General features: G+C 55.2%; 3 protein-coding genes and 1 long non-coding RNA gene across 10 annotated transcripts; 2 read left to right on the top strand and 2 right to left on the bottom strand.

Annotated features, from left to right (window-relative positions):
• Positions 1–78: 78 nt before the first annotated feature.
• LOC127477477 (uncharacterized) lies at positions 79–9347 on the bottom strand. 5 transcript variants are annotated; one of them, XM_051801829.1, is made up of 14 exons: positions 9230–9347; positions 8388–8517; positions 6774–6898; positions 6126–6216; positions 5499–5578; positions 5256–5300; positions 4700–4734; positions 4158–4321; positions 3876–3960; positions 3641–3721; positions 2483–2581; positions 1484–2193; positions 912–985; positions 79–730 (listed from the first exon to the last, which is right to left on the bottom strand). In XM_051801829.1, the coding sequence occupies exons 1-14, from the start codon at positions 9319–9321 to the stop codon at positions 661–663; spliced, it is 1881 nt and encodes a 626-aa protein (XP_051657789.1). In that variant the 5' UTR covers positions 9322–9347; the 3' UTR covers positions 79–660. The 5 variants fall into 5 exon arrangements, with proteins under 5 accessions (XP_051657789.1, XP_051657788.1, XP_051657792.1 ...); XM_051801828.1 differs by having other exon boundaries at positions 3876–3963; XM_051801832.1 differs by lacking the exon at positions 3641–3721.
• Positions 9348–12210: 2863 nt separating this feature from the next.
• On the top strand, positions 12211–14490 carry LOC127477408 (C-factor-like). Of its 2 annotated transcripts, XM_051801721.1 has the most exons (6): positions 12211–12479; positions 12847–12898; positions 13132–13319; positions 13597–13755; positions 13870–13989; positions 14291–14490. In XM_051801721.1, the coding sequence occupies exons 1-6, from the start codon at positions 12333–12335 to the stop codon at positions 14402–14404; spliced, it is 780 nt and encodes a 259-aa protein (XP_051657681.1). In that variant the 5' UTR covers positions 12211–12332; the 3' UTR covers positions 14405–14490. The 2 variants fall into 2 exon arrangements, with proteins under 2 accessions (XP_051657681.1, XP_051657682.1); XM_051801722.1 differs by lacking the exon at positions 12847–12898 and having other exon boundaries at positions 12273–12479.
• A 120-nt stretch (positions 14491–14610) lies between these two features.
• Positions 14611–21449, bottom strand: LOC127477406 (C-factor-like). Of its 2 annotated transcripts, XM_051801718.1 has the most exons (6): positions 20729–21104; positions 20184–20235; positions 16532–16719; positions 16000–16158; positions 15590–15700; positions 14611–15267 (listed from the first exon to the last, which is right to left on the bottom strand). In XM_051801718.1, exons 1-6 carry the CDS (start codon positions 20870–20872, stop codon positions 15154–15156), a joined length of 768 nt encoding a protein of 255 aa, XP_051657678.1. In that variant the 5' UTR covers positions 20873–21104; the 3' UTR covers positions 14611–15153. The 2 variants fall into 2 exon arrangements, with proteins under 2 accessions (XP_051657678.1, XP_051657677.1); XM_051801717.1 differs by lacking the exon at positions 20184–20235 and having other exon boundaries at positions 14611–15700; positions 20729–21449.
• Positions 16669–22970, top strand: LOC127477410 (uncharacterized). The gene is made up of 3 exons (XR_007906940.1): positions 16669–17438; positions 19778–19847; positions 22095–22970. It is a non-coding gene; the product is annotated as an uncharacterized LOC127477410 (long non-coding RNA).
• Positions 22971–23120: the final 150 nt, after the last annotated feature.

Genomic DNA, 23120 nt, shown 5'->3' on the forward strand with positions numbered 1-23120 from the left:
CAGCGCGATCCCGACACCCCAGTGGCTTTCTTCTGTGTTGCCCTTCGCTCCGGACCAAACGCATTCCTTACACAGATGTTTACGACAAAGCAAGATGCTTGGTTTGGTTTGGTTTTATTTCTTCTTCTTCTTCTTTTTTTTTTTTTTTTTTTTTTTTTTTTAATACAAGAGCCGTGTATTTAAAAAATATACAATTTTTATTTTTAATTTCTACAGCATAACCCTGCGGGATATTTTTTGTAACAAACGGTGCAGGACCCTACCCAAACTAATCAATAAAACGTCCAAACTCCTGGGGCACCTTCGGAGAGGGGATCAGGTTGTCAGGCCTCTGCCATTGCTGCTACAGTGGCACTGGGTCACCTCTTGTCCCCAGATGCCAAGGCATTTGGAAAGGATGGCAAGGTGGGAGAGGGATGCCAGCTCACATGCAGGCATTCCTGCATGGATGCTTTTTTTCCCCTCTTGGCACTGAGGGTGCTGGCTTTCAACAGGTCATATCCCAGCATCCCTGGGCCAGGGTCTTTGCAGCCAGGTCAGCCTACTCAGTGGTCCTCTTGGTCACAGGGGTCCTGGTGTCCCCACATCCCCCCCCAACTGCTCTTCCCAGTGTTTTGGAGGATACGGTGAAAGAAGGACAGAATGAAGAACGGGCTAGGCTCAGGAATCCTCCTCCTCCTCCTCCTCTGTCAGTATCCAGCACGCCCACTTCAGCATTGCCTTGGAGATCCTGTGAAAACAGACAGGAGGAGCTGAGGTGAGAGGGAACCCGGCTGCGGACACGGCGCGGGGGCAGCCGGAGACAAGGGGTAAGGCAGAGGTTGGGAACTTGCTGTAGGGATGCAAGCAGTGATGCTCACATCCCACAGCAGGGACAAGGGACAGCCACACAAGTCCATGGCTGCACTGACCTGATAGACTGTATCTGCTGGCAGAGCTCGGGGCTTGGTGCCTCATATTTGTACTGGGCTGGTTTCCTCACGTACTGCAAAAGCAAAGGGGAGGGTGAGATGGGTCTGCCCCAGACGCACAGCCCTGAGAGCCCAATACCCCTAGGAAAACTCTGGAGTCTCTCTCTCAATTGTTTCCTGCTCTTTTGATCTTATTTTACCCAGATATCTTGGAAGATGCTCCAGAAATTGATAGTTCCCACACAGCTCGGGCTCAACCACATCTTCACCATCCCTGGAGGGATTTAAAGGCATGTGGATGTGGCACTTGAAGCCACAGTTCAGTGGTAGGTGTGGCAGTGCTGAGGGAACAGTTAGACTCAGTCTCACAAGGTCTTTTCCAGCCTAAATGATTACAATTCCCACGGTGTTCCCAGATCCTTCACCATCTACACCGACACCTACTTTCAACTTCCCATCCCCACGGGACGATGAGGAAAGATGCTGGGAATGGACGTGAGGGGTGTGGGCACAGAGAACCTCCCCAGAGACCCCCCAGGCCCCAGGGACCCCACCAGCTGCTTCATATCTACCGGCTCCAGAGTTCTGCGCTGCTCCGGCCTGGAGCTGGGGCCGCTCGCAGAGGATGACGCTTGCTCTTCTTCCTCCTCCTCCTCCTCTTCCTCCTCAAGCTCCTTTCCATGTCGCAGCCCCGTCTCCTTTCTGCTCTTCTTTGCACCCCGTGGGCTCCTGCCCGTGCCTGTCCCCCTGCCCCTTGGGGTGCCCTGGGGATGCTGCTGCTCGCCGGGGGCCAGCAGTGCCTGGTCATCTCCCACCATCAGCTTCCTCTTGACACCCGCAGCAGCTTGGTTCCGTGTCCTGGCAGGAGCTGGAAAAGGCTTCAACGCATCTGGAGGGAAAGCTGTGCCACTGGAGCACGCCTGCTCCCCCTGAGGCATCCTGTTGGGCATGGATTGCAAGCTGGTGCTGGGCAAGACAGGGAAATCTGGAGAAAGAGTTGGCAGGGTGGTCTGAGAGCCCCTTGATCCCTGCGGGCCTTGAGCAGCGCAGGGGGCACCACAGGCTGCCCCCAAAGCTGATGCTGCCTGGCTGGTGCTGGTCTTCAGTGGACTGGGATTGCTGTAGGAGCAGAGCAGGGAGGGAGAGAAAGTCTGTACTGGCTCTCCCTGTGGCAATCTCTTGGGAGAGTCCTGGCTACACAGGTCTAGCAGGTCGGGGGTGTTGCTGTCAGCAGACACATCTTTCTGGGTCTTCAGGGAAGCGTCAGGTTGAAAGGTCTTCTCTGGTAAGAGGAAACACATCATCAGTTTGGGCAGGGGGCTGGTGGTGGGACCTGCCCCAGCATGTCAGTGTGGGCTGGAGTGTCAGAGCTGGAATGATGCAGGCACAGGGCAATGAGAACAAAGCCAGGCTAGAGTTGGGGCACATGCAGCTCTTGGTTGCAGATCAAGCACTAATTTTTGGCCAGGGAAAATCAAGCCAGCATCCAGGATGAGCTACACCCATTGAGAAGAGAGGAGTTGTCTCCTGCCAGCAAGGCAGGCTGGATGCCCTGGGACATGGGGACTCACCATCTGAAGAGCTCGGGGTCAAAGACAATGAGGGGATCCTGTTCCAGGGGTTGTCCAGGGATCCCTCCAAGCTATCTGACAAGGCCAGTGACTCAGCATCTGCAAGGAAGAGGCTGGAGGGTTGACTCTGGCAAAGAAAGCAGCTGCCCACTTCCAACCCTGTGCACAAGGTCTCAGACAGAGACAGCTCTCAAGAGGAATTCTGAAACCCTTTCCAGCCCAAAATGGGGTATTCAAAGACCCCAGCCAGCAGGCAGTGGAGAGGCAGACACTGCCCAAAGAGCAGGCAGTGAGAGGAAGACCTTCTCCTACACCCTGCACTATCCAGGACAGCATCTCCCTTCACCTCCTTCTCTACACGGAGCTTCTGCAGGTACTTGTGCAGCAAAGCTTTGTGACACCAAGCTCACTGAGGTGACACAAACCCATCCTGGTGCTGAACCAGAGTCAGTAAGGAGCCTACACTTGGGCAGGAGACTCAGGCTCTGTGCTGGCATCAAAGGGACAAAATGACTTGTGTTCCCAGCATAATGAACTAAAGCTGCTCAGCTTCAGGAGGCTGCAGGAACAGAACCACTCCCTGCCTGCTCAAGGTCTCCAAAGACCTGGCCATGCTGGTACCTCCTCTGCTCAGTCCAAGGAGGTGGGTTGAGCCAACTGCACAGGAAACTAATAAGAGGCTGGATGGGATCTGGAGCAAGTCCAGAGGAGGCCACGAGGATGATCCAAGGGTTGGAGCACCTCTGCTATGAAGACAGGCTAAGAAAGTTGGAGTTATTCAGCCTAGAGCATAGAAGGCTACAGGCAGAATTCAGAGCACCTTCCAGTACCTAAAGATGCTCCAAGAGGGATGGAGAAGAACTTCTGACAAAGGCATGGATTTACAGGACAAGAGGGAATGGCTTCAAACTGACAGAGGACAGGGTTAGATTAGATATCAGGAAGAAATTCTTCCCTGTGAGGGTGGGGAGGCCTTGGCATAGGCTGCCCAGAGAAGCTGTGGCTGCCCCATTCCTGGAAGTGTTCAAGATCAGGTTGGACAGGGTTTGGAGCAATCTGGTCTAGTGTCCCTACCCATGGCAGAGGACTGGAACTAGACAGTTTTTAACACCCCTTCCAACACAAACCATTCTGGGATCTGGAGGACCCGCTACTCACGGCTGGCTTGGGATACAACACTTGGGTCCCCTGGCACTGTCCTGTCATCACTACTCTTCCCAGGAGTTGTTTTGTTTGTATCTGCAATGAAAGGGGCGCTGTTGGTCGCATCCCAGCATGTGGCACAGCCAGAGCAAAGGAACTGTCCTCCCCACTCCAGGGAGCCCCTCGTTTCGTATGGCTGGGCGCTGCACTGCCCATCTGGGTACCCTGCAGATGCAGACACTGCACTGACCTGTCCTGGAAGAATCACAAGCAACTTCCTCCTCCTCAGGAGGGATCACCAGGGTGTTGACTGGGACCATGAAAACATCATGACCCTGCTGAAATGAGACATGTTATGTGGTTTTCCCTCTCCGGGTGCAGGAGCCCACCTGTACCTGCCAGCCGAACACCATCTCCCTCCCCAGCCAACCTCCAGCTCTGCCCACCGCCCTTCCCCTTCCTTCTCCCACCCCACCAGAGCACCATGAGCTGTCGCAGCCCCGCCTCAGCTGCTCCCAGAAGCCAGACTGACCTCTTTCTTGCGCTCTGCCTCCCACTCGGTGACAGGAACCTCATCCGTCACCGTCACCGTCTTCTCCTCGGGCATCCGTAAATCCAAGCATTCCTCAGCATTTTCCTTCAAAATCTCCAGCTGGTTCTGTCCTATGGCATCAATTAGCTGAGAGATGGAGGGGTCTGAAGCAAGAACACAGAGACACATGTGGAGCAGACAGCTGAACTCTGGCAAGCCCCACTTGCAAACCCTTTTACTTAGCTGCATGACTGTTGTGTGCACTGAAATCTGTGGAAATATCCAAAATTCTGCACTTCCTTTGCTTCTAGAAACTCTCTTTCCTTTGTCCACACTTCCTGGGCCAGCAGCATGAACACAGCATGCCATGTCCCATACTGCTTCAGCTATCAGCACTGCCTCATCCTGCTTTGGGTTTAGCAACATATCCTTGTGAGATCTGGCCATACTTGTGCTACCTCTGCCTAACACACACCAAGCTGAGGAAACCCAGCGACTCTACGAGGCAGCCAGAGCATTGTGTGTCCCCCACAACTCTTTACCTGAGCTGGAAGCATTCCTCACAGCAGGATTCCTCCTATAATGACCAAGAAGACAAAGCCAGGTTAGGGATGGGTCATATGCAGCTCTCGGTCATAGATCAAGCACCCTGGCTTGGCAGAAGAGGCTTGTGAAAGTTGTGGATTCCCCACTGAGTGCTGGGATCCCAGGGATAGACATCAGGGAGCCTCACTCCTGGAGATGGACTGATGGAGGGCCCCAAGTATCTCCAGAGTTGGGTCTCCAAGGGTGGAGGGAGGAATGAGCTGTGCAGGGCTCACCCACCCAGCTGTGCTGCCCACCACTGGCAGGAACAAGCTCCCCACGGGTGTTTCCTCCCAGCTCAGAGGAAGGGGCTGGGGATGAAGAGCCCTCTGTGTCACCAGGATCTCATTTTTCATGGTCTACTCAGCTCTGTCACAAGTTGGGGCAGGGAGTCACAGGTGAATCAGGAGCTGCCACCACACTACCGGCCCTTGCCAGCCTGCCCTAACCCCAAGCCCAAGCCTGTATGCTCTCATCAGGGTGTCTGGATACACCTCTCAGCCCCACACTTACAGCCACAGCTCCTTTATCTTCTTCACCACAGAAGGCTCCTGGTTCCTGCAGCAAGAGAGAAGCCAGTTACTGTTTCTCTCCAAATCCCCATCTTCCATCTCCTTTGCCATGGAGACAATCCCTCTTTCAAAAGGTGCCCACCACAACCAGGTCACACCAGGACCCTGGAGTCAGTGCTGCTCTGGGAAGATGAGGCAGCTCCCCTGAGCAGAGCCCCCTACCCACCCACCCCACAGGCCTTACCCATCGGATGATTCTATCCTCTGCCTCTGGATGGGCAGCACGATGAACTGCTGGGCTGTGAGGTAGAACTCGCAGTCCTCCTGCGGGGAGAAGAGACCCTGCAAGGCACCTCTGCAGTCCCACCTCTGCCCTTGCCTCCCCCAGGGCCAGCCAGCACCCACATACCCACCCCACCTCTGCCACCAACCCCCCAGCCTAAGTGAGGGTCCCCTCACACAGGACAACCCCCCTTAAACGGGGGGTTTGTACCCTCCTGTGTCAGCTGATGGCTCCTCAGCCAGCCCCGGGGAGGCTGTGGGGACACCTCTGAACCCCTGAGGGGACAGTAGGCAGCTCTGCCACCAGCCCACACAGGTCTTCTGCAGCTGCCCAACAGTGACAGCCAGACTGCCCCAGGGGGAGATACACCCCATCCCCAGGCAGGGCTCATCCCCACCCCAGAGCCCAGGCCAGCTGCCACACACCTCCCAGGAGCTGCAGACGAAGATGAAAGGCCACCCACCCATCATCTGCCCATCATCTTCACCCATCATCTGTGCTCAGCTCCTGGCAGCAGCTGGAAGCAGGCAAGTGTGCAGGCACAGCAAGGTAAAGGAACAGGCTGCTTCCACTCCTCAGAGCACTTACCAGTCTGGCCTCCTCCTGAAAACACACTCTGTACTTCTGCAGGACGACAATTCTGCAGGTGAGGCCGGCAAGCTGGACCTGCATGTGGACACTGGAAAAGGAGCAGAGCAGAAACACCCTTGGAGAGATGAAGAATGGAGCTGGACCCCCCCAGACACACAGTGGGGCTCCCCCAACAGCTCTGCCAACCACACTAGGGCATGCTGGAACATGTCCAGGCATGAGCAGCAGGGACTAAGGGCTCCTTATTCCTTAATAATTCCTGCCTAAGAGCAGCTTCTTCCTGCTGCTTATCCTTGGCTCTGCTACCTGCACCCCACCAGTTTAAGGGTGTCCAAATGGGGAAATGGAGGAAAGCACTGAAGGAGCAGCCCATGGTTAATGCTCTGGCTCCTTTCACAAAACCCACAGGCTCTTCAGTCCTTTCTAATGGTATCACAGCTTCTGCCACGGCCCCCTGCCCATCCCAGCCAGCCGAGACCGGAGCACAGCATTCCAGCTTGCTTCTCTTAGCAGCTCTTTCACACCGACTTCCCACCCTGAGATTGCTTTAGCTTAACACAACCTGAAACAAGACCAGGCAGGAGCCCCACTAGCAGCTGTGGAGAACCGCTGTCCCAGCCACAGGTGAGTCATGGTGGAACCCACTTTTCCTCTGCCTGCAGAGCATCGGGTGTAACGACCACGCGGATGTAGTGGGATCCATCGGTGACCTGCAGAGAAACACTCTGGAGGACCCCAGGCCGGTCAGGGGCATCTGAGTCACTCATGACCTGTCAAGAGATTGGGGAGGATGAAAAAAGAAATCTCGTTTATAGACCTGGAAAAGGCTTCCCAGGAAAGCTGTCACGGCACCAAGCCTGCCGGAGCTCAAGAAGCGTTTGGACAATGGTCTCAGACACGTGGTGTGATTCTCACTATGGGTAAGTCCTGGTGGGCAGCAGAGGTGGAGTGGGCTCAGCCCACGCTTCAGGACAGCACCAGTACCAGCAGTGGGCAGGGCTGCTTTCAGGACTGGGTAAAAAAAACTGAAGAAGAGGGTAGATTTGGGAGTTACAGTTTTGAAACAGAGGATGGAAGGCACAGCTGGAGCCCAGGGCCCAACTGTCATCCATGGTGTGGGTACAGGCTGGAGAGTGGTCACACCAAGGGAACTCTCCCCATTAACCCCTGAGACCTCGGGTGAGAGGGGATTCCCTTATTCACTGGTGACTTCATCAGCCCAGGTACAAGAGATCTCCTGCTTGGGAGAGGGGACTTGGAAGAGGGAAACAGTGATTTCACCACCTCCATGTCTTCAGATGGGATGAGGAACAGGACCACAGAGTTGGCTTTCTCTGACTGTTGCTTATTTCTCCCCATCTCATCTCTCCTCCTATTTAAATCACAATTCCCATCCTTTTCCTTCCTGCCCCTGTTAGCGAGGAGACGTGAGCTTCCTCAAACATCTCCTTCCCCAAAAGAAGTCAGGAGATGGCCAACAATAATGTCCATGGTGGGATGCTGCTACAGCACCCAAAGGCTGTGGGGGAACCACAAACCAGAGCACTGGAGCTGGGTTCCCTCAGCAGACATCAGTAACCCATCACAAGGCCCACCCAACATTTGCTTGTGCATCCACTTGTCTCACAGCATCTTCATTCAAACCTTCCAAGCCCACACCAGCACTGACTCCACTCAGTTGTGTTCCTCCTGCTTCCTTCCTCCTTTTAATCAAGCCTCAGACATCCCAGAGTCCCCTGACTAAAGCCTTCAGGAGCAGGTTTTGTGCCTTAGATCTCCATGTCCTGAACCACTAAGAAAGAGGCTCTCCCAGGAGAGGAGAACGAGCTCGTGGTCCCACCAGGTCTCACCATCAGGCAGGATGAGACTCCAGACACCTCAGCAGGTCCTGTTTCTGCCTCGTGCTACTGTCAGGACCCTCCATCATCAACTGCCATGTTACAAGGAAGGGATGCAAAGAGGACAAGGAGGAAGACAAGGCAGCCTGCAAGTGTAAGCCTAGGAGAGATGACCTCTGAGACTCATAAACATCTCGGGCAAGAGCAGGGCACACCTACCATAGGTGAAAAGTCAGTCAAAGCTGCCAGAAATGGGCAAAGCAAAGTTCCTCCTCCTCAAAAAAAAAAATTAGAATCAGGGACATTGAGGAGGAACGGTCACATATCCACAGCCACCAAGTGGGGAACCACGGAGCACTTGCATGAATTTAGATTTCAAGGGCTGTTGGAGCACTTTGGGACAGTCCCTCTCAGTACCCACCCGCACCACCTGCCCAGCCAGGAGATTCTCATGGTAACCCAGCTGGTTATCCTTCAACAAGAGGCTGACGATCCACGGCTGTAGGACGTAGATTTTGGTAAAAGACACATCCTTGTGTACAAACATAGACCTGCGGGAGAAGAGACACCAAGCCATAAGCAATGCACCAACATCCCAAGGGTTTTGAATCCCAAACACAGCCACAAACCCAGGAGATTGCTGAAATCCAGCCCAAATCCCACCACTTCTCCACAAGGACCCATCCTGAGGGCACTGTGCTGAGGAAGCCACTGCTGAGGGCACGCAGGTTCTGCTGCATCCCTCTTGGGCAGCGGAGGGAGGACACCAGCAGCTCTGGAGTGTGTCCGGCCTCCTGTGAATCTCCCACGTGGTTCAGGACCTGTATTTCTACCTCTTCCTTTATTGTTTATTATCCCCCCAATAATTATTTTCCTTTGACCAAGTATTAACCATAAGTCTCTGAACTGTCAAGGGGAGAAGGATCGGTGACAGGCAGGGCTGGGGACAGGGAGGGTTGAGACAGGCAGGAGCCAGACAGGCAGCGGCTGGGGACAGTAGGGATGGGACCGGCAGGGTTGGGACAGGTCAGGGTTGGGGACAGGCAGGGGTGGGGACAGGCAAGGGCTGGAGACAGGGAGGGTTGGGACAGGCAGGGGCTGGGGACAGGAGGGATGGGACAAGCAGGGTTGGGACAAGCCGGAGTTGGGGACAGGCAGGAGTGGGAACAGGCAGGGGCTGGGACAGGCAGGGCTGGGGACAGGGCTGAGGACAGGCAGGGCTGCCCCCCTCCCCGGTTCCCCGGTTCCCCGGTCCCCCCTCACCGCTCGGCCGCCTCCAGCCCCGGCTGGCCCGGCTGGTCCCGCCGTTCCCGCTCCGTGTCCCCGCCGGGAGCAGCGGCCTCCGCCGCCGCCATGGCCGCGACCCCGGAACGGGAAAGGGCCCGGCAGGGGCGGATCCGGGGCGGGGCGGCCGCGGGAGCCATCCCAGCTCCGGCCCTTCCGCATCCCCCTCCCGCTCCCCTTCCCTACCCTCGGCGCTTTTCCTCGGCGTTCATGTGCCCTTGTAGAAGAGGAGGATCCGTGGATACCATGGAGCACCTTCCGGTACCTGAAAGGCCCGCAAGAGAGCTGGAGAGGGACTTTGGACAAGGGCATGGAGTGACAGGACGAAGGGGAATGTCGTGAAACTGCCAGGGGGCAGAATTAGATTGCATATTAGGAAGAAATCCTTCCCTGTGAGGGTGGTGAGGCCCTGGCACAGGTTGTCCAGAGAAGGTGTGGCTGCCCCATCCCTGGAAGTGTCCAAGGCCAGGTTGGATGGGGCTTGGAGCAACCTGGGATAGTGGAAAGTGTCTCTGCCTCTGGCAAGGGGGTGAACAGGGTGAGCTTTAAGGTCCCTTCCAATGCAAACCTTTCCAGGATTACCCATTTTCTTGCCGACTTTCTGGTACCATTTCCCATTCAGTGGTGCACATGTAATGCCAAACCATCCCTGGAACCTTGCCTTGTTTTGATGCTCTTTCCTTCAGTTTTGACTCCAAGGAGTCCAAGGAGCTACAAGGAGTCGCAGGGTCTCACCAGGTGGTTGCCCAGGGGAAGAAGCATCCTTCTACAACAGGCTTGCACATCCTTTACCTCCTCTTAAGGCATTAAAACCCCTTACCTGGTAAAATCTGCCAAGCAAACTGGGAAATGTTCGGGCTGAAGGGGTGGCAGATTCTTCCTCTAGCCCAGTTCAGTTGTGGCTCAATGTGGTTGGTGCCTTTTCATCCCCATGCCAGAGGCTGGGGCTGCATCAATGGGTTGGTGTGAGTGCGGTGAAATGGCACAACAGGACGGATCAGTGCCACACTGTGTGGGGTTTGCGTGGACAGGTTTTGGCAGCGGGGGGGCTACAGGGGTGGCTTCTGTGAGAAGGTGCTGGCTGGGCCAATCAGGAATGATAGTGACGCCTCTGGGACAACATATTTAAGAAGAAAAAACCCCAGTGTTACTGCAGAGGTGTAATTGCAGCCAGAGAAGAGCAGGGTGAGAATATGCGAGAGGAACAACAGTGCAGACACCAAGGTCAGTGCAGAAGGAGGGGGAGGAGGTGCTCCAGGCGCCGCAGTGGAGATTCCTCTGCAGCCTGTGGTGCAGACCATGGTGGGGCAGCTCTGCCCCTGCAGCCCATGGAGGTCAGTGGGGGTGCAGAGACCCCCCCCTGCAGCCCGTGGAGGAGCCCACGCCAGAGCAGGTGGATGCTCAAAAGGGGTCTGTGAACCTGTGGGAAACCCATGCTGGAGCAGGATCCTGGCAGGGACCTGAAGACCCATGGAGAGAGGAGCCCATGCTGGAGCAGGTTTCCTGGACTTGTGACCCAGTGGAGGGACCCACATTGGAGCAGCCAGTGCCTGAAGGACTGCACCCTGTGGAAGAGTGACCCACGTCGCAGCAGTTCGTGGAGAACTGTTGCCCGTGGGATGGACTCACGCTGGGGAAATTCATGGAGGACTGTCTCCCATGGGAGGGACCCCATGCTGGAGCAAGGGAGGGACCCTTCTCCCTGAGCAGCATCAGGAACATGTGATGGCCAGACTGTAACCTTCATTCCCTGTCTCCCTGTGCCGCTGGAGGGGAGGAGGTAGAGCTGGGAAGGAGGGAAGGGTGGGGGGAAGGTGTTTTTAAGATTTAGTTTACATCCCATTATCTTGCTCTGATTTTGTTAGTAATAAATTCAGTTAATATCCCCAATTCAAGTCTGTTTTGCCTGCAGTGGTATTCAGTGAGTGATCTGTCCCGCCCCTTATCTCAACTCGTGAACCTTTGTTATATTTTTTTTCTCCCCTGTCCGGTTGCAGAGGGGAGTGATAGAGCAGCTTTGGTGGATGCCTGGCATCCCGCCAGGGTCAACCCACCACACACACACAAGAGTAGGGAGCAGGGTTTGCTCTTGCAGACAAAAGCTAATTTATTGGGATGGTTGCATGAGGCAGCATGCGGGTGGAGGATCAGATCTTCTGAACGTGACGGCTGGTCATTGTCTAGTTGCAAAGGTCCTCGTAGCAGCATCTTCAGCTGGAGCAGGAGAGAGTCCCCAAGCTTACACCTCCCAGTCCTACCCAACCAGCTCCTGGATCTGTGGTTACTGATAATCTTAAATGACCTACACAACATCTCCCAACCATCTTAAATATACATATTCCGCTGTTGCAAACTGTCTGTGCAGTTTGGGTGATGCTGCAGCAGGAACCAGCTGGGGAGGCCATGGGATCATAGAATCAGAGAATCATTTAGGGTGGAAAAGACCACTGAGTCCAATCCAGCCATCATCCATCAGATGCTCTGTCCCTCCATGCAGGGGAGGTTTGGGTTGCCCTGGAGGGTTTCCCAGTGGTCCTGGGGGGTTTCTAGGTTTCTCAGCCTGTTGTTATGGTAAAGGGACACTTGCCTGTCCTCACTGCTCCATTCCAAACGCTGCCTTTGGCATTGCACAAATTAAGGCCAACAAACTGTGCTGTGCCAGGTCAGGAAATCCAGCCTTGCTTGCCTGACCTTGGGCAAGGGGAGGGACAGAGGCTGGGATCCCAAGAGGGAGGGTGGTGGTGGGAGAGAGCATCTCAGTGCAGGGACAGTAGTACTGGCCCTGAAAACTGAGCAGCTCAGGTTTGGAGGAGCAGGGAAGGTACAGAAAGCAGCACTCTAGATATCTAGCCCAGGGCATTCCCTGCCTGGGCAGGACACTTGGCTCCCTTTGCGTCATTCCTCAGCCACCGGGAAAAGTGGATCATGGGTATGGACCACAGCCAAGAGATTGAGGTTCAGGCAGACAATTTCCGAGAGCCACGGGCTGGTGCAAGTCCTCATGGGAACATGTGAGATAACCAAGTAGCAAAAGGCACCCGCAGAGTCCGGGTGAGAGCAGTGCAGCCAAGGACAGAGCAGCATGGCAGGGCTCCGTGTCCGCTCCCTTCTGGTGACTGGGGCCAACAGGGGCATCGGCCTGGGGCTCGTCCAGCACTTCCTGAAGATGCCAAACCCACCCCAGTGGGTCTTTGCAGGCTGTCGGGACCCCAAGGGACAGCGAGCAAAGGTGAGACTGGGCTGGGAGGCAGTGGCTGTGCTGGGGGACGGGAGCACTCGGTGCCATGGTAGAGACTGGAGCGAGGAGGGGGTTTGTGAGGGGCTGGAGCTGCAGCTGGGCACCCACAGCACAGGGCAGGTGGGCTGGGACACCGTGGGCGCAGCTGTGCATGGGATGTTTGATGGGAACAGTGGCACATGGCACATGCAGGAGGCACAGATCCCCATGTGATGGGAGCAGGGCAGCTGGACCAGGGTGTTGGGCACAAAGCAGTGCAGGGATGGAGCCAGAACAACATGGGCTTTGCCTGAGAAAAGCTGAGCCTCTGTGCAGCCCCTCCTGCCTCTCTGTGCCCACACAGTGCCCTCTCTTGCAGGAGTTACAGAATTTGGCCTCCAAGCACCCCAACCTGGTCATAGTCCCACTCGGTAGGTGCCCCGAGGTGGGGAATCTGTGCCCCAGTTCCTCTGGCAAGTGCCCAAGGCACACCCTGGCAGTCCCTGTGCTGGGAGGGAGCCGTGCCAATGGGCTGGTGCTTGTGGGGCCATCGTGCGCTACCAAAGCTCCTGCCTATGACCAGCCCTGAAGCATGTCCCTGGGGGAAAACAGGACACCCCAAGCCACCACAGGGACACTGACCTCCCCTATATCGGCTCTGCAGAAGTTGCCAGCCCTGCCAGCATCAACACAGCTGCAACCACGGTCAGGGAGCACGTGGGGGGCTCTGGGCTGAACCTTCTCATCAATAATGCTGGAATTGCCAAGATAACCTTGCTTGAAAATGAGACACCAGAGAACATGACCGAGACTTACACCACCAACACAGTTGGGCCTCTGCTGATGGGCCAGGTGAGACCCTCACCCAAGCTGGGCTGTCCTGGGGGAGCGTGAAGGGCTGGTGGGAGGGGGTCCTGCTTCCACTCTGGAGCCTGATGGGCTCTCAGTTGATGAGAAGCTTGTGGAGTCATGGGCTGGAGCTCAGGAGCTGGAGCCTGGCAGGCTGGGGCAGTGGGGAGAGAAGGGACAATGTTCTGATGCTGGTGCCAGTGCTGCCCACTGTGGAAGGAGCGGGTCCTCTCCCCTGGGCCACATCCATGTCTCCCCTGTCTCCTCTTCCTCCTCGCAGGCGTTCCTGCCCTTGCTGAAGAAGGCTGCCCAGGGGAGCCCGGGCTCAGGGCTGAGCTGCAGCAAGGCAGCCATTGTCAACATGTCCAGCATTGGCGGCTCCATCACTAATCCCTATGGTTGGGAGATGATCCAAGCTGCCTCGTACCGCTGCAGCAAGGTACTGTCACACCATGCTGGGGACAGATTTGCTTCCCCTGCGCTGCCACAGCCGCAGGTCCCCTTGCAGCCCCCCCTCCCCTCCCACCACCATCCCTGCCCTGTCTCCCCACAGGCTGCTCTGAACATGCTGAGCAAGTGCCAGTCCCTGGCATACAAGGAGCATGGCATCTTCTGTGTTGCTCTCCACCCTGGCTGGGTGCAAACTGACATGGGCAGCTCTGCTGGACACACGGTAGGAATTCCACCATGGTGGCTCCGTCAGAGCCCATGTGCTGACGTTCCATGGGTGGAAGTTACTGCCATGATTCCCTGCACACAACTTCCCCTCCTACCTGATCTCTGCCAGGACAGCTCTCCGTATCCTGGTCCCGGGTGCTGGGTGCCCCCATCCCCTCGGTTCCCTGCTCAGCCCCTCTGCCTGAGGTTGTCTGTTTTCCCCTTGCCTTGGAGTGGGTCCTTCCCCTGGCTCCAGCTGCTCCAGGGCCCTCAGCCAGGCCTTGGGCATAGGCTGCCTCTCCCCCTTTGCCCCACAGCCCCCCGTGACAGTGGACGACAGCGTGAAAGGGATGCTGAAGGTGCTCTCCTCCCTCTCCGAGAAGGACACCGGCACCTTCCTGGACTGGGAAGGGAAGGTCGTGCCCTGGTGAGACACCAGTTCAGGATCCTGGCAGCGGGACCCTTTGCTGCTGCTCCCATCTGCCCCTCATCCTCAATAAACCCCTGTCAAGAGCCCTCAGCTCTGCTGTGCATTGCCAGCTCATGGGGTGGCCCCTTCCTGGTTGCCCCACTCCTCAATCCCACAACTGCCACCGGATCCATGGCTGTCGTTGCACCCCCATGAGTGACAACATACAGGTCCCATGGCACTGTAACAACACTCTGGAGACCTCTCCTCCAGGAGGCACTGGAGGAGCCAGGGCAGAGGCCCTTCCATGGAGTCAAAAGATCTGAACACCTGCAGGGCTGGCTTTCCCCCTCCAGCTGCAGGGCACCCCAGGGTTGTGCTCAGCCTGGGCTGCCCAAGGGGCTGGGGGTCACGGGGACCAGCTGCCCTCTCGTCAGCTGGGGGATGCCTGGTCACAGGTGGGACAGACAGACACACAGCACTTGGGAAGTGCACAGCGAGCGTGTGCCGGGCTCGGGTGGGGAGTTTGAGGCTGGGTGTGTGGAGACAGAGCAGAGAGACATTAGCTCACAGACTTTACTGAGGTGGGGGGTACAGAGAGACTACAGGGTCATGCAGAGGATGGGGAAGGGGAGAGAACTTACTTCCCAATTCCTTCCCCTCTCCCTGACAGCCCAGAGTGGGCTGAGGGCAAGCAGAGTGACCACTCAGAGGGGTGAGTCAGCAAGTGCGAGGCTGCTGTGTGGGCAAGAGAAACCATCCATCTGTCCATCACCAGGGCAGGCAGTTTCCTTCCCAGTCGAGGAAGGCTCCGGAGGCGTCCTGCGAGAGGCTGGCCAGCACGGTCAGGATGCCCCGCACGCTCTGCTCCACCGTCAGCGGTGCCTGCAGGAGGGGACAAGGCACAGCCTCACTGCCATGGGCTGTGATCAGCACAGAGAGCAGCTCTTGGGCAGAGGAGAGGGTGTGCAGCCTGGGAGCAGCACCCACAGTGCTCATGGGGATATTTTTCCTTACTGCCACCCCTCTGTTCTCTAGGCTGGGAGGAGACACAGCTGGCTGTGTTGCTTGCTGCCTGCTCCCTGCTTGCTCCGACCCAGGAGATGGTCCTGGCAGCCCACACAACATCCCCCAAGTGCCCCTGCCCTCCCCAAGACATGGGGATACAGGGGGGGTTCTGCTGTCCCTCCCCTGTACAGCCCAGTACCTTCTCCGTCCCCATGTCAGTCTTCACCCAGCCAGGATGGATGGCCACACACAAGATCCCCTTGTCCTGAAGCTCTGCAGCCAAGCACCTTGTCACCATGTTCTGGGCAGCCTGGAAGAGGCACAGCCCTGCTATCACGACCCGGGGTGCGGGTGGGCAGGAGGGGGCCCATTTCCCAGGCAGAAAATGGCTGTGGAGGTGGGAAATGGGACTTGGCCCCTGGGCAAAGCATCAGCACGACCTGCCTGGAAGGCTCAGTCCCAGGTGCTGCTGTCCCGGTCTCTGTGCTGCTGCCTGGCAGAACCAGGCAGGGGGTGGGTGAGCAGGGCAGGGGGTGCCCCCATGGCCTTTCCCCCTCCACGGGCACCGTGCACGGCAGAGCGTCCCCAGCACCTCCCCTGGCCCCTCACCTTGCTGGCACGGTACGGGTACATGGGGGCCTCCGGCACCCCGAGGCACAGCCCGAGGGATGCCAGTTTGGTGGAGATGTTGATGGCCGCGGCCCTGCCGCAGCTCAGCCCCTCCTTCCCTGTGCCCTTCGCCGCCTGCTCCAGGAGTGGCAGGAATTCCTGAGGCAAAGACACCAACGCTCTGTTCAGGCCTGACAAGCTCCCAGCTTGGGGACTGCCCTGGAGGGCTCTGTCACACGCCACGGATGAGCAGCTGGACAGACACCCCTGGCAGAAGGGCAGGGGATGGGGAGGATGCCCCAAGGAGTGGCCAGGCTCCAGCCTTTCCCCTCCCCAGGGAAGGAGCGAGCTGGCACAGCCAGCCTGGGGCGGGCAGGAGCTCCAGCTGGGGAGGAACAAAGCGAGGGAGGTGTCGGGGCTGGGCTGCACTGCCGAGCTCCCCTGGGTGGGCAGGGGAGACCCATGGAGGTGGCCTTATTCCCATCAGGGAACATCCCCCCAAGCAGGAGAAACCCAAAAGGTCCACATGTACCTTGGTAACCTGCAGTGGCCCAACCACGTTGGTGGCAAACACGGCGAGCATCTCCTGGGGATCCACGGAGCGCAGCGTGGCGTGCGAGCTGACACCTGCGTTGTTGATGAGCAGGTTCAAGCCCTGGTCCTTCAGATGAGACCCCACAGCCCCCACGGCCCCTCGGATGCTGGGCAGGTTCACTGTGTCTGCCAGGGCAAAAAGCAAAGTGGAGCAGAGCTCCTGCAGGTCACACAGCACCCACTGGAGATTGTGCTGTGGCTGGAATGGCTCTCTCTAAACCAGCGTTATCCAGAAAGGGCACAGCAGGTTTAGCAGGTCAGGTTATTAAGCACATTGAAATGATCAGCAGCTTGTCCTCACCTCTTGGTTTCGCAGCCTCAGACAAATTAAACCTCAATTCAACCCATTTTGGCTGTATGGGGGCTACTGGTAGGAAAAACTTGCTGTATTTGCTTGCTGTATTTGCTTTCTGTACTCAAGGAATTTATGATTGCAGAAGGGATGCTTGGTCCTTGCACACTGAGACTCCCAAATTTATTTCTACTGGAAGCCACCATAGATGGGCACATTTTAAGGACAGACACCATCTTTGAGGAAACAACCAAACTATGCTCTTCGAGCCCTTTTGTACTTCACAGCAGCTATAGGGGCTGTTAACATAGAGGGGATTATTAGATTGGATGAAAATCCTTCGTTTGATACCACTCTGACCAATCATTTTTAGTTACCTTTGCCTTTTTAAACAATTTGTGCTTAAATTGATCTTCCACAGAGCAACTTCCCATAGTTTTGCAGCCATTGGTATGCAAAAATCCATCTTTTTTCCTATCGTTTTCTTCTGTTTAGATTTTTATTTGCTTCCTGTTGTTACTCACAAGGATTTGGAGCTCACAGATGAGCTAAGGTGAGTACAAGTAATAAAAGACTTGGGATGTAACCTGCAGTATTTGGTTGCAGGCTCTGAGTCTGAACTTCCCCATCCCTACTGGCCAAGTTGTGGGGACAACCCCTCTCAAGCAACCAGAAACAACTGAAATTGGGCTAACAGGGATAAGCATCCCCAATGCCTTCCTCTTTGCTTAAATACTGGTTTTGAGATTCTGCCACGCTTTTATTGCAGGATTTTTTGGCTAAGGCAATAAAAGTGGTATTTTTTTTAACTTTATGTTCAGCTTTTTGGGTTGCTTGTTGGGATTTGTGTCCCCTACCGGGTGCTCACCCACTGAAGTGGCAGGGTCATCTAAACACCTTTAGGATCTGCAATGGGCGGGTTAGGCCAACATTAAACATTATATATTGCCTTTTAATACCTCAACTGATCCCCTAAGAACCATGAATATTCAAGCATATGGGCATGTTGGAGTGTGCCCTTGCTCCCCTTGCACATTTCTGTGCCCATTTTTTGCAGATGCCAATCTGATGAGCCTGCTGGGAGGGGGCAACCGCAGGGCTTGATTCCTCTTTTTTGCAACACTTTGGCCCCTGAGCTAAGTTTCTGTTCTCATGCTTAGACAAGAGTGACTTAGCAGAGGTTTCCAAGGCTGAAGACTCCCTTCTTGGAGTATTTCATGCACTGACGAGCAGCAGAACCACCCTTTTTCCGGGCATTTTTAACTAGCCTGGTGTCTTTATGGTGGTAAGCAGGTATGTGAGTGGCATGGGACTTGTGTCCACCTTGCCTTGCGCAGCACACACCTTTGTAGAGGTGTCCTGAAAACATTCGAGAGGAATGTGAGGGGCTGGAGCCTTGGGATTCAAGAGGGCATGGCCAGCTGCAGGACAGAGAGTTTTGGGATGATTTCTCTTTGGATAAATCGGATGAAGTTCAAGGCTCTCCACCACAGTGAGGGATCTTTTGGTCACTTGGTGAACGATTAACTGCTCTGTTTGGATTAGCTGAGTCATTGCTCTGAGGGGTACACGTGTGGGACCAGCACGTTTCTAGTTCTAAGTCACCAAATTTGCTTAAGGAGTAAACTTTTGTCTCCTTAGAGGAAACGAGATAAGGATAAGAAAGAAAGAGAGAACAAAAAGAAGTGACAGATCGTACACATTTTGGAGTTACTTTTTAACTCCTTTCTGAAAAGTCCATTCCTGTTGCTGGTTTGGAGGCAACCTTTCCTTAAGATGGAGCAAGACAGCCTGAAGCAGCTTCTCTTTTAAAAAAATACTTTGTTGCTGTTGATTCTTTGGGGTTTTTTAGCTTATTTTGGGACTTAATTGATAGTCTGGGGTTTGGGCGTATGTCTTTTAGTAGAGGTTGTTTATGTAGTGGTCAGTCCTTTGAGATGTCCCTTTTTATGTTGGCCATGCTTTAGTGAGCTTACTTCCCATCATGTATTGCCAGTTGGGGCTCACAGCTCATTTATTTTTTATTACAGAGAAGGTGTTTTACTTTAATAATCTACTTAATAGCGAGAGAGAGATTTGCTGCCTCTTCGTAGTAAAAGCCTGACTTCAGGAATGTCTTATTTGCTAAGAAATGCTAAAAAACCTGAACTTTGAAAACCTGAACTTTTCAGGTGTTTTCAAACAAATAAATAGGTAGGTAGGTAGGCAGATACTGATACAGTCTTTGCATGGCCTTTATTCAGTTTTCTTATCACTGACTACAGTGAAGTACTCAGAAATATTTAGAAGCTCTGGCTGCTCCCCACCTCTCTTATTACAGCGATGGTAATTCTGGTGCAAGCACTTTCCCAAAACACTTCTTTTGGATTTGGACGGGTTTTTTTTACCAACTCTTCATTAATAGAAAGAGCAGCTGTGAGCAGCCTCCACTGTCTCAGGCACAGGAGAACACAGGAGATCTCTGCCTCCTCGAAACACATCCACAGGAGATCACATTCCTCAGCCTGGTGCTCCTTATCTCCCCAGGCTTCACTCCAACACTGTCCTACCCCGCGAGCCTCCAGCCCTGTCCAGCACCCTGGAAGCTTCCTTCCTGACTTTGCCAACTCCAAACACCACTCTGGCTGGTCTCCTTTTTCTCCCCAAGTCCCTGTGCTGTCCAGGTCCATTTGCTACCTTCTCCTGCTGCTCCCAAGCACCGCTGACAAAGGCTACTTCCATGGGAGCACAGAAGGGACAAGAGGACATCTCCCCAGCCTAGGATGTGGACATCCCAAACTGGAGCATGCTTATGAGTCTAAGCATCAGCCTGGGATACCAACACCACCACAAGGCCAGATTTCCCATATGCAGCCTTTTAACCTATTTTTTTCCTCCCTTTTTTACCTGCAGTGAAAGAAATGCTGACCGTGGCTACTTCCAAGCAGATCCCAAACCAACTCTCCTACTTAGGAACCATCCAGTAGGTTTGCTTGCTGTGCCCTGCCTTCCTCTGCTTTGTGACCCATGTGTCCCAGCCCAAAACTTGGCCACTGTACTTAGCATCTTTGGGAAGAGATGCCTTTCCCATGAAACTTGCTCAGCTGAGGTGTCCAGACCCACCTCTGCCTCCTCTGAATCCAGTTTGACTGCCCCAACCAGAGGACAGCTTCACTTGAAGTGAATGGATCCCTCCCCATGGATCCCTCCCCACCTGGCAGGGCTAGAGCTTCCTGGCCAAGCTGGCCCTGGTCCTGTCCCCAAAGCCAGCAGACAACTGGAAGCAATGCTGGATGAAAGGAGAAAGATTGCTCCATACCTAGCTGGACCAGTTTGATACTGGCATGCTGGGCAGCTAATTCTTTCAGGGCCTGGAAAAATGATGGAGCAGGCAGGAGGTTAGAAGTCACTGGCAGCACAACCAGGTGTCCCACCCCTGCTCCCAGGTCACCGAGCCAGGATGGCTTTGCTTTCTTTGGGGAAAGTGTGTGGGGCCATTCCCAGGGGATGGGGTAGGGCAGCATCCCCACAGCCAGTAGGAGAATGGTGCTGCTGGACTTAGGCACTGCCCCCCATCCTGAGTGATCCCAGCATGGAGAAGGGATTGTCTGGCCATTGGCACAGCCAGGAGTGAGTGTTGAAGATATGTCTGCCTCTCCAGCCTCATCCCACCCGGTTACATCAGGCACTGCCTTATCCAGGGTATTTGGGGGTTATGAAACTCCCCCAGAGCACTTCTGCCCCCACTGCTGGGCGACCCAGCCAGGTCCAGAGCCAGCGGGGAGCTGTCAGGGCTGTGGGGACCGTGGATTCCCTCTGCCCACCTGGCTCAGGACCATGCCCGTGCCCTGTGCCCACACTGACCTTCCCTCTCGGACCCTCGGGGTCGCGGCAGGTGGCAAAGATGTGCTGGGGGGGCCAGGGGCTGGCGGCGAGTTGCCGCACGAGCTCGAGCCCGATGCCCCGGTTGGACCCCGTCACCAGGACGCTCCGAGCCAGCGCAGCCATCCCCGCAGCCTCCGCGCCGGGCGGTGACACATGGCAGGATTGCTGCCTGCTCGGCGTGAAGAGGAGCCAGGCACAGCCCAGGGTGTGGCTCCGGGAGCCCACGGGGACGGGGACAGTGCCAGCACCAGCCCTGGCCCCTTGCCTGCCCCAAACAGAGCCAGGGTCTCAGGAGGATCAAGAGGTCTCCGACGTTTTGGCACGTGGGGCTGCGTGTCTCCTGCATTACCCAGATTCCCACCACTTCACTCCTCTAAAGCCCCAGCTCCCAGAGCCTCTGTAACAGCAGAAGGGTCCATCTCTTCCACAGGTTTGGAAGGACACCACCAGGAAGAGGAAAACAGGTTCAAATCTGACTGTGGCCAGCAATCTCCCAGTTTGGGGAGTGAGTTTGGGATGGTTGAACCCTGGTATACTAATCCAAAGTCCAGCCTAGGAAGCACAGGGAAGGAATTTTGGATACTTTCCCCCTGAACACCCCACCCAGGAGCCAGCAGGGAAAGCCCCCCAGCTTCCTGCTAACCCAACCACCTGCTGCTGGGACTCATGGCCATCACCTTCCTCCTTGCTGGAGGAGAATGCTGGATGCCTATCAGCCCAAGAGGTGCCTGTAAAGCCAAGGCTCCTGTAGCCCAAACCAGCCTAGGGGCATGGATTTCTAGGATGCAGAAGTGCTAAAAGAAGCAAAGAGCTGCCATGTAAAGAGCCTCAGTTGAAACAGAAGAATTGGGGCAACCCGAATGTAAGGAGGGAAAGGGAACAAGAAGAGGAAAGTTGTGGGGATGGGTCCTTCCCATCTGGATGTGCCCAGTGGGACATATCTGTTGCCCAGCCTGGCAGAGGGGACAGAACTGCCTCTTCCCTGGGTATTGAGTGCTTCCACATTTGGTGATCACCAAAGGAATACAAGGAAGGTAGTGAAGGGGCCCCAGGTTTGCAAGATGAGATTTCAGGTGACACAGAGCTTGGAGAGAAGAAAGTAATGATGTTTCTTTCCATCATAGTGGCCAGACTATGGCCCCCATGAGAAATAAGCGTGCTGGGTGTGGATTTGGGTGGTGTTGGAGTCGGACCTGCTGTAGCAGACGTTCTTGAGGGTGTAATCACCTGTGCAAGCAATTGCTCCGCACAGACTTGCCTGCTCCTGCTGCTATCTGCCAGCAGCATCCAGAGCAGAGCTCCCATTAGGAACCAATAAGACTGGAGTTTCCTCTTTTCCTTCCAGGCTCCTCGGGAAGGAGACAACAGAAACAAGTGAAGAAGGCTGCAGGACCAGGAATGGTGGGAATGGCTGCGGGCCAGCGCTGAGCAGGGGAGGCAAGCACCGAGCGACCTTTGGAAAGGGCTGACCGACAGTGGCCAAGGACAGCAGCACAGGCATGCTGATGGCTCGGGAATCACAGCCCAGGGGCAGAAAGGATCCACTGGGGAAGAGATGCTCTATCCATGGGAACAGCCAAGGCTTCAGGCAGGGAGTGGGGCTGTGTTGGGTGGCCAAAGCTCTTGGGCCGGCACCGCACGGTCATTGTTGCAAAATGTGGAATGTGTCTCTAGATTATCTCAAGTCAGGATGTTCTTTGATGTTAGATTTTTGTATACTTTCAAACCTAATCAGCAAGAAAGGAGGGCTAATCAGTGGAACAGGCAGCAGCCAGCATCCCTTATTCAAGGACATTCTGGAACTAATAAGCTTTAGGGATGACATTGCTAACTTGGCAAAATACTCAAGGTCCATGTGTCCTAGACCTGAACTATCTTCATTATAATACTAAAAATCACACCTACAGGTCGAAAGGACCGTGCCCGGGTGAAGGAAGACCCTTGCCCTGAGCATGCGCAGAATTTATCTGGGGTTGTGTGATTTGTATGGGAATTACTAATCAATCCTAATAGAGCAGACTGAAAAGTTACTGTAACGCTTGCAAAGTCACTAACTCAGAATTTGTGTGCAAATAACGGCGCAGAAAGTCCAGTGGGGCGTGCTGGGCTTGTGGAACACCACCGAGTGCCCAGGCTCAGGCAGCTCTGAAATCAGGAATCAGTATCTCTCTCTCGTGTCTCAATGTCTCTCTCTCTCTCTCTCTCGTGTGTCATTACTGGCTCGTTGCACACGGGGGAAAACAAGCTCGATTTTTGAGGGTGACCCCACTACGCCCACAGGGTGGGCACCCCTAAAATGGCGGCGCCCAGAGCGGCCTCAGCCCGGCCGCGTCACGTGGCCACCGCGTTCCCGCCATTGCATCAGCCGGCG

The sequence above is a fragment of the Manacus candei genome, unplaced genomic scaffold, assembly GCF_025592945.1.
Source record: "Manacus candei isolate 608988 ecotype Guabito, Panama unplaced genomic scaffold, ASM2559294v1 h1tg000053l, whole genome shotgun sequence".
Classification (NCBI taxonomy): Eukaryota; Metazoa; Chordata; class Aves; order Passeriformes; family Pipridae; genus Manacus; species Manacus candei.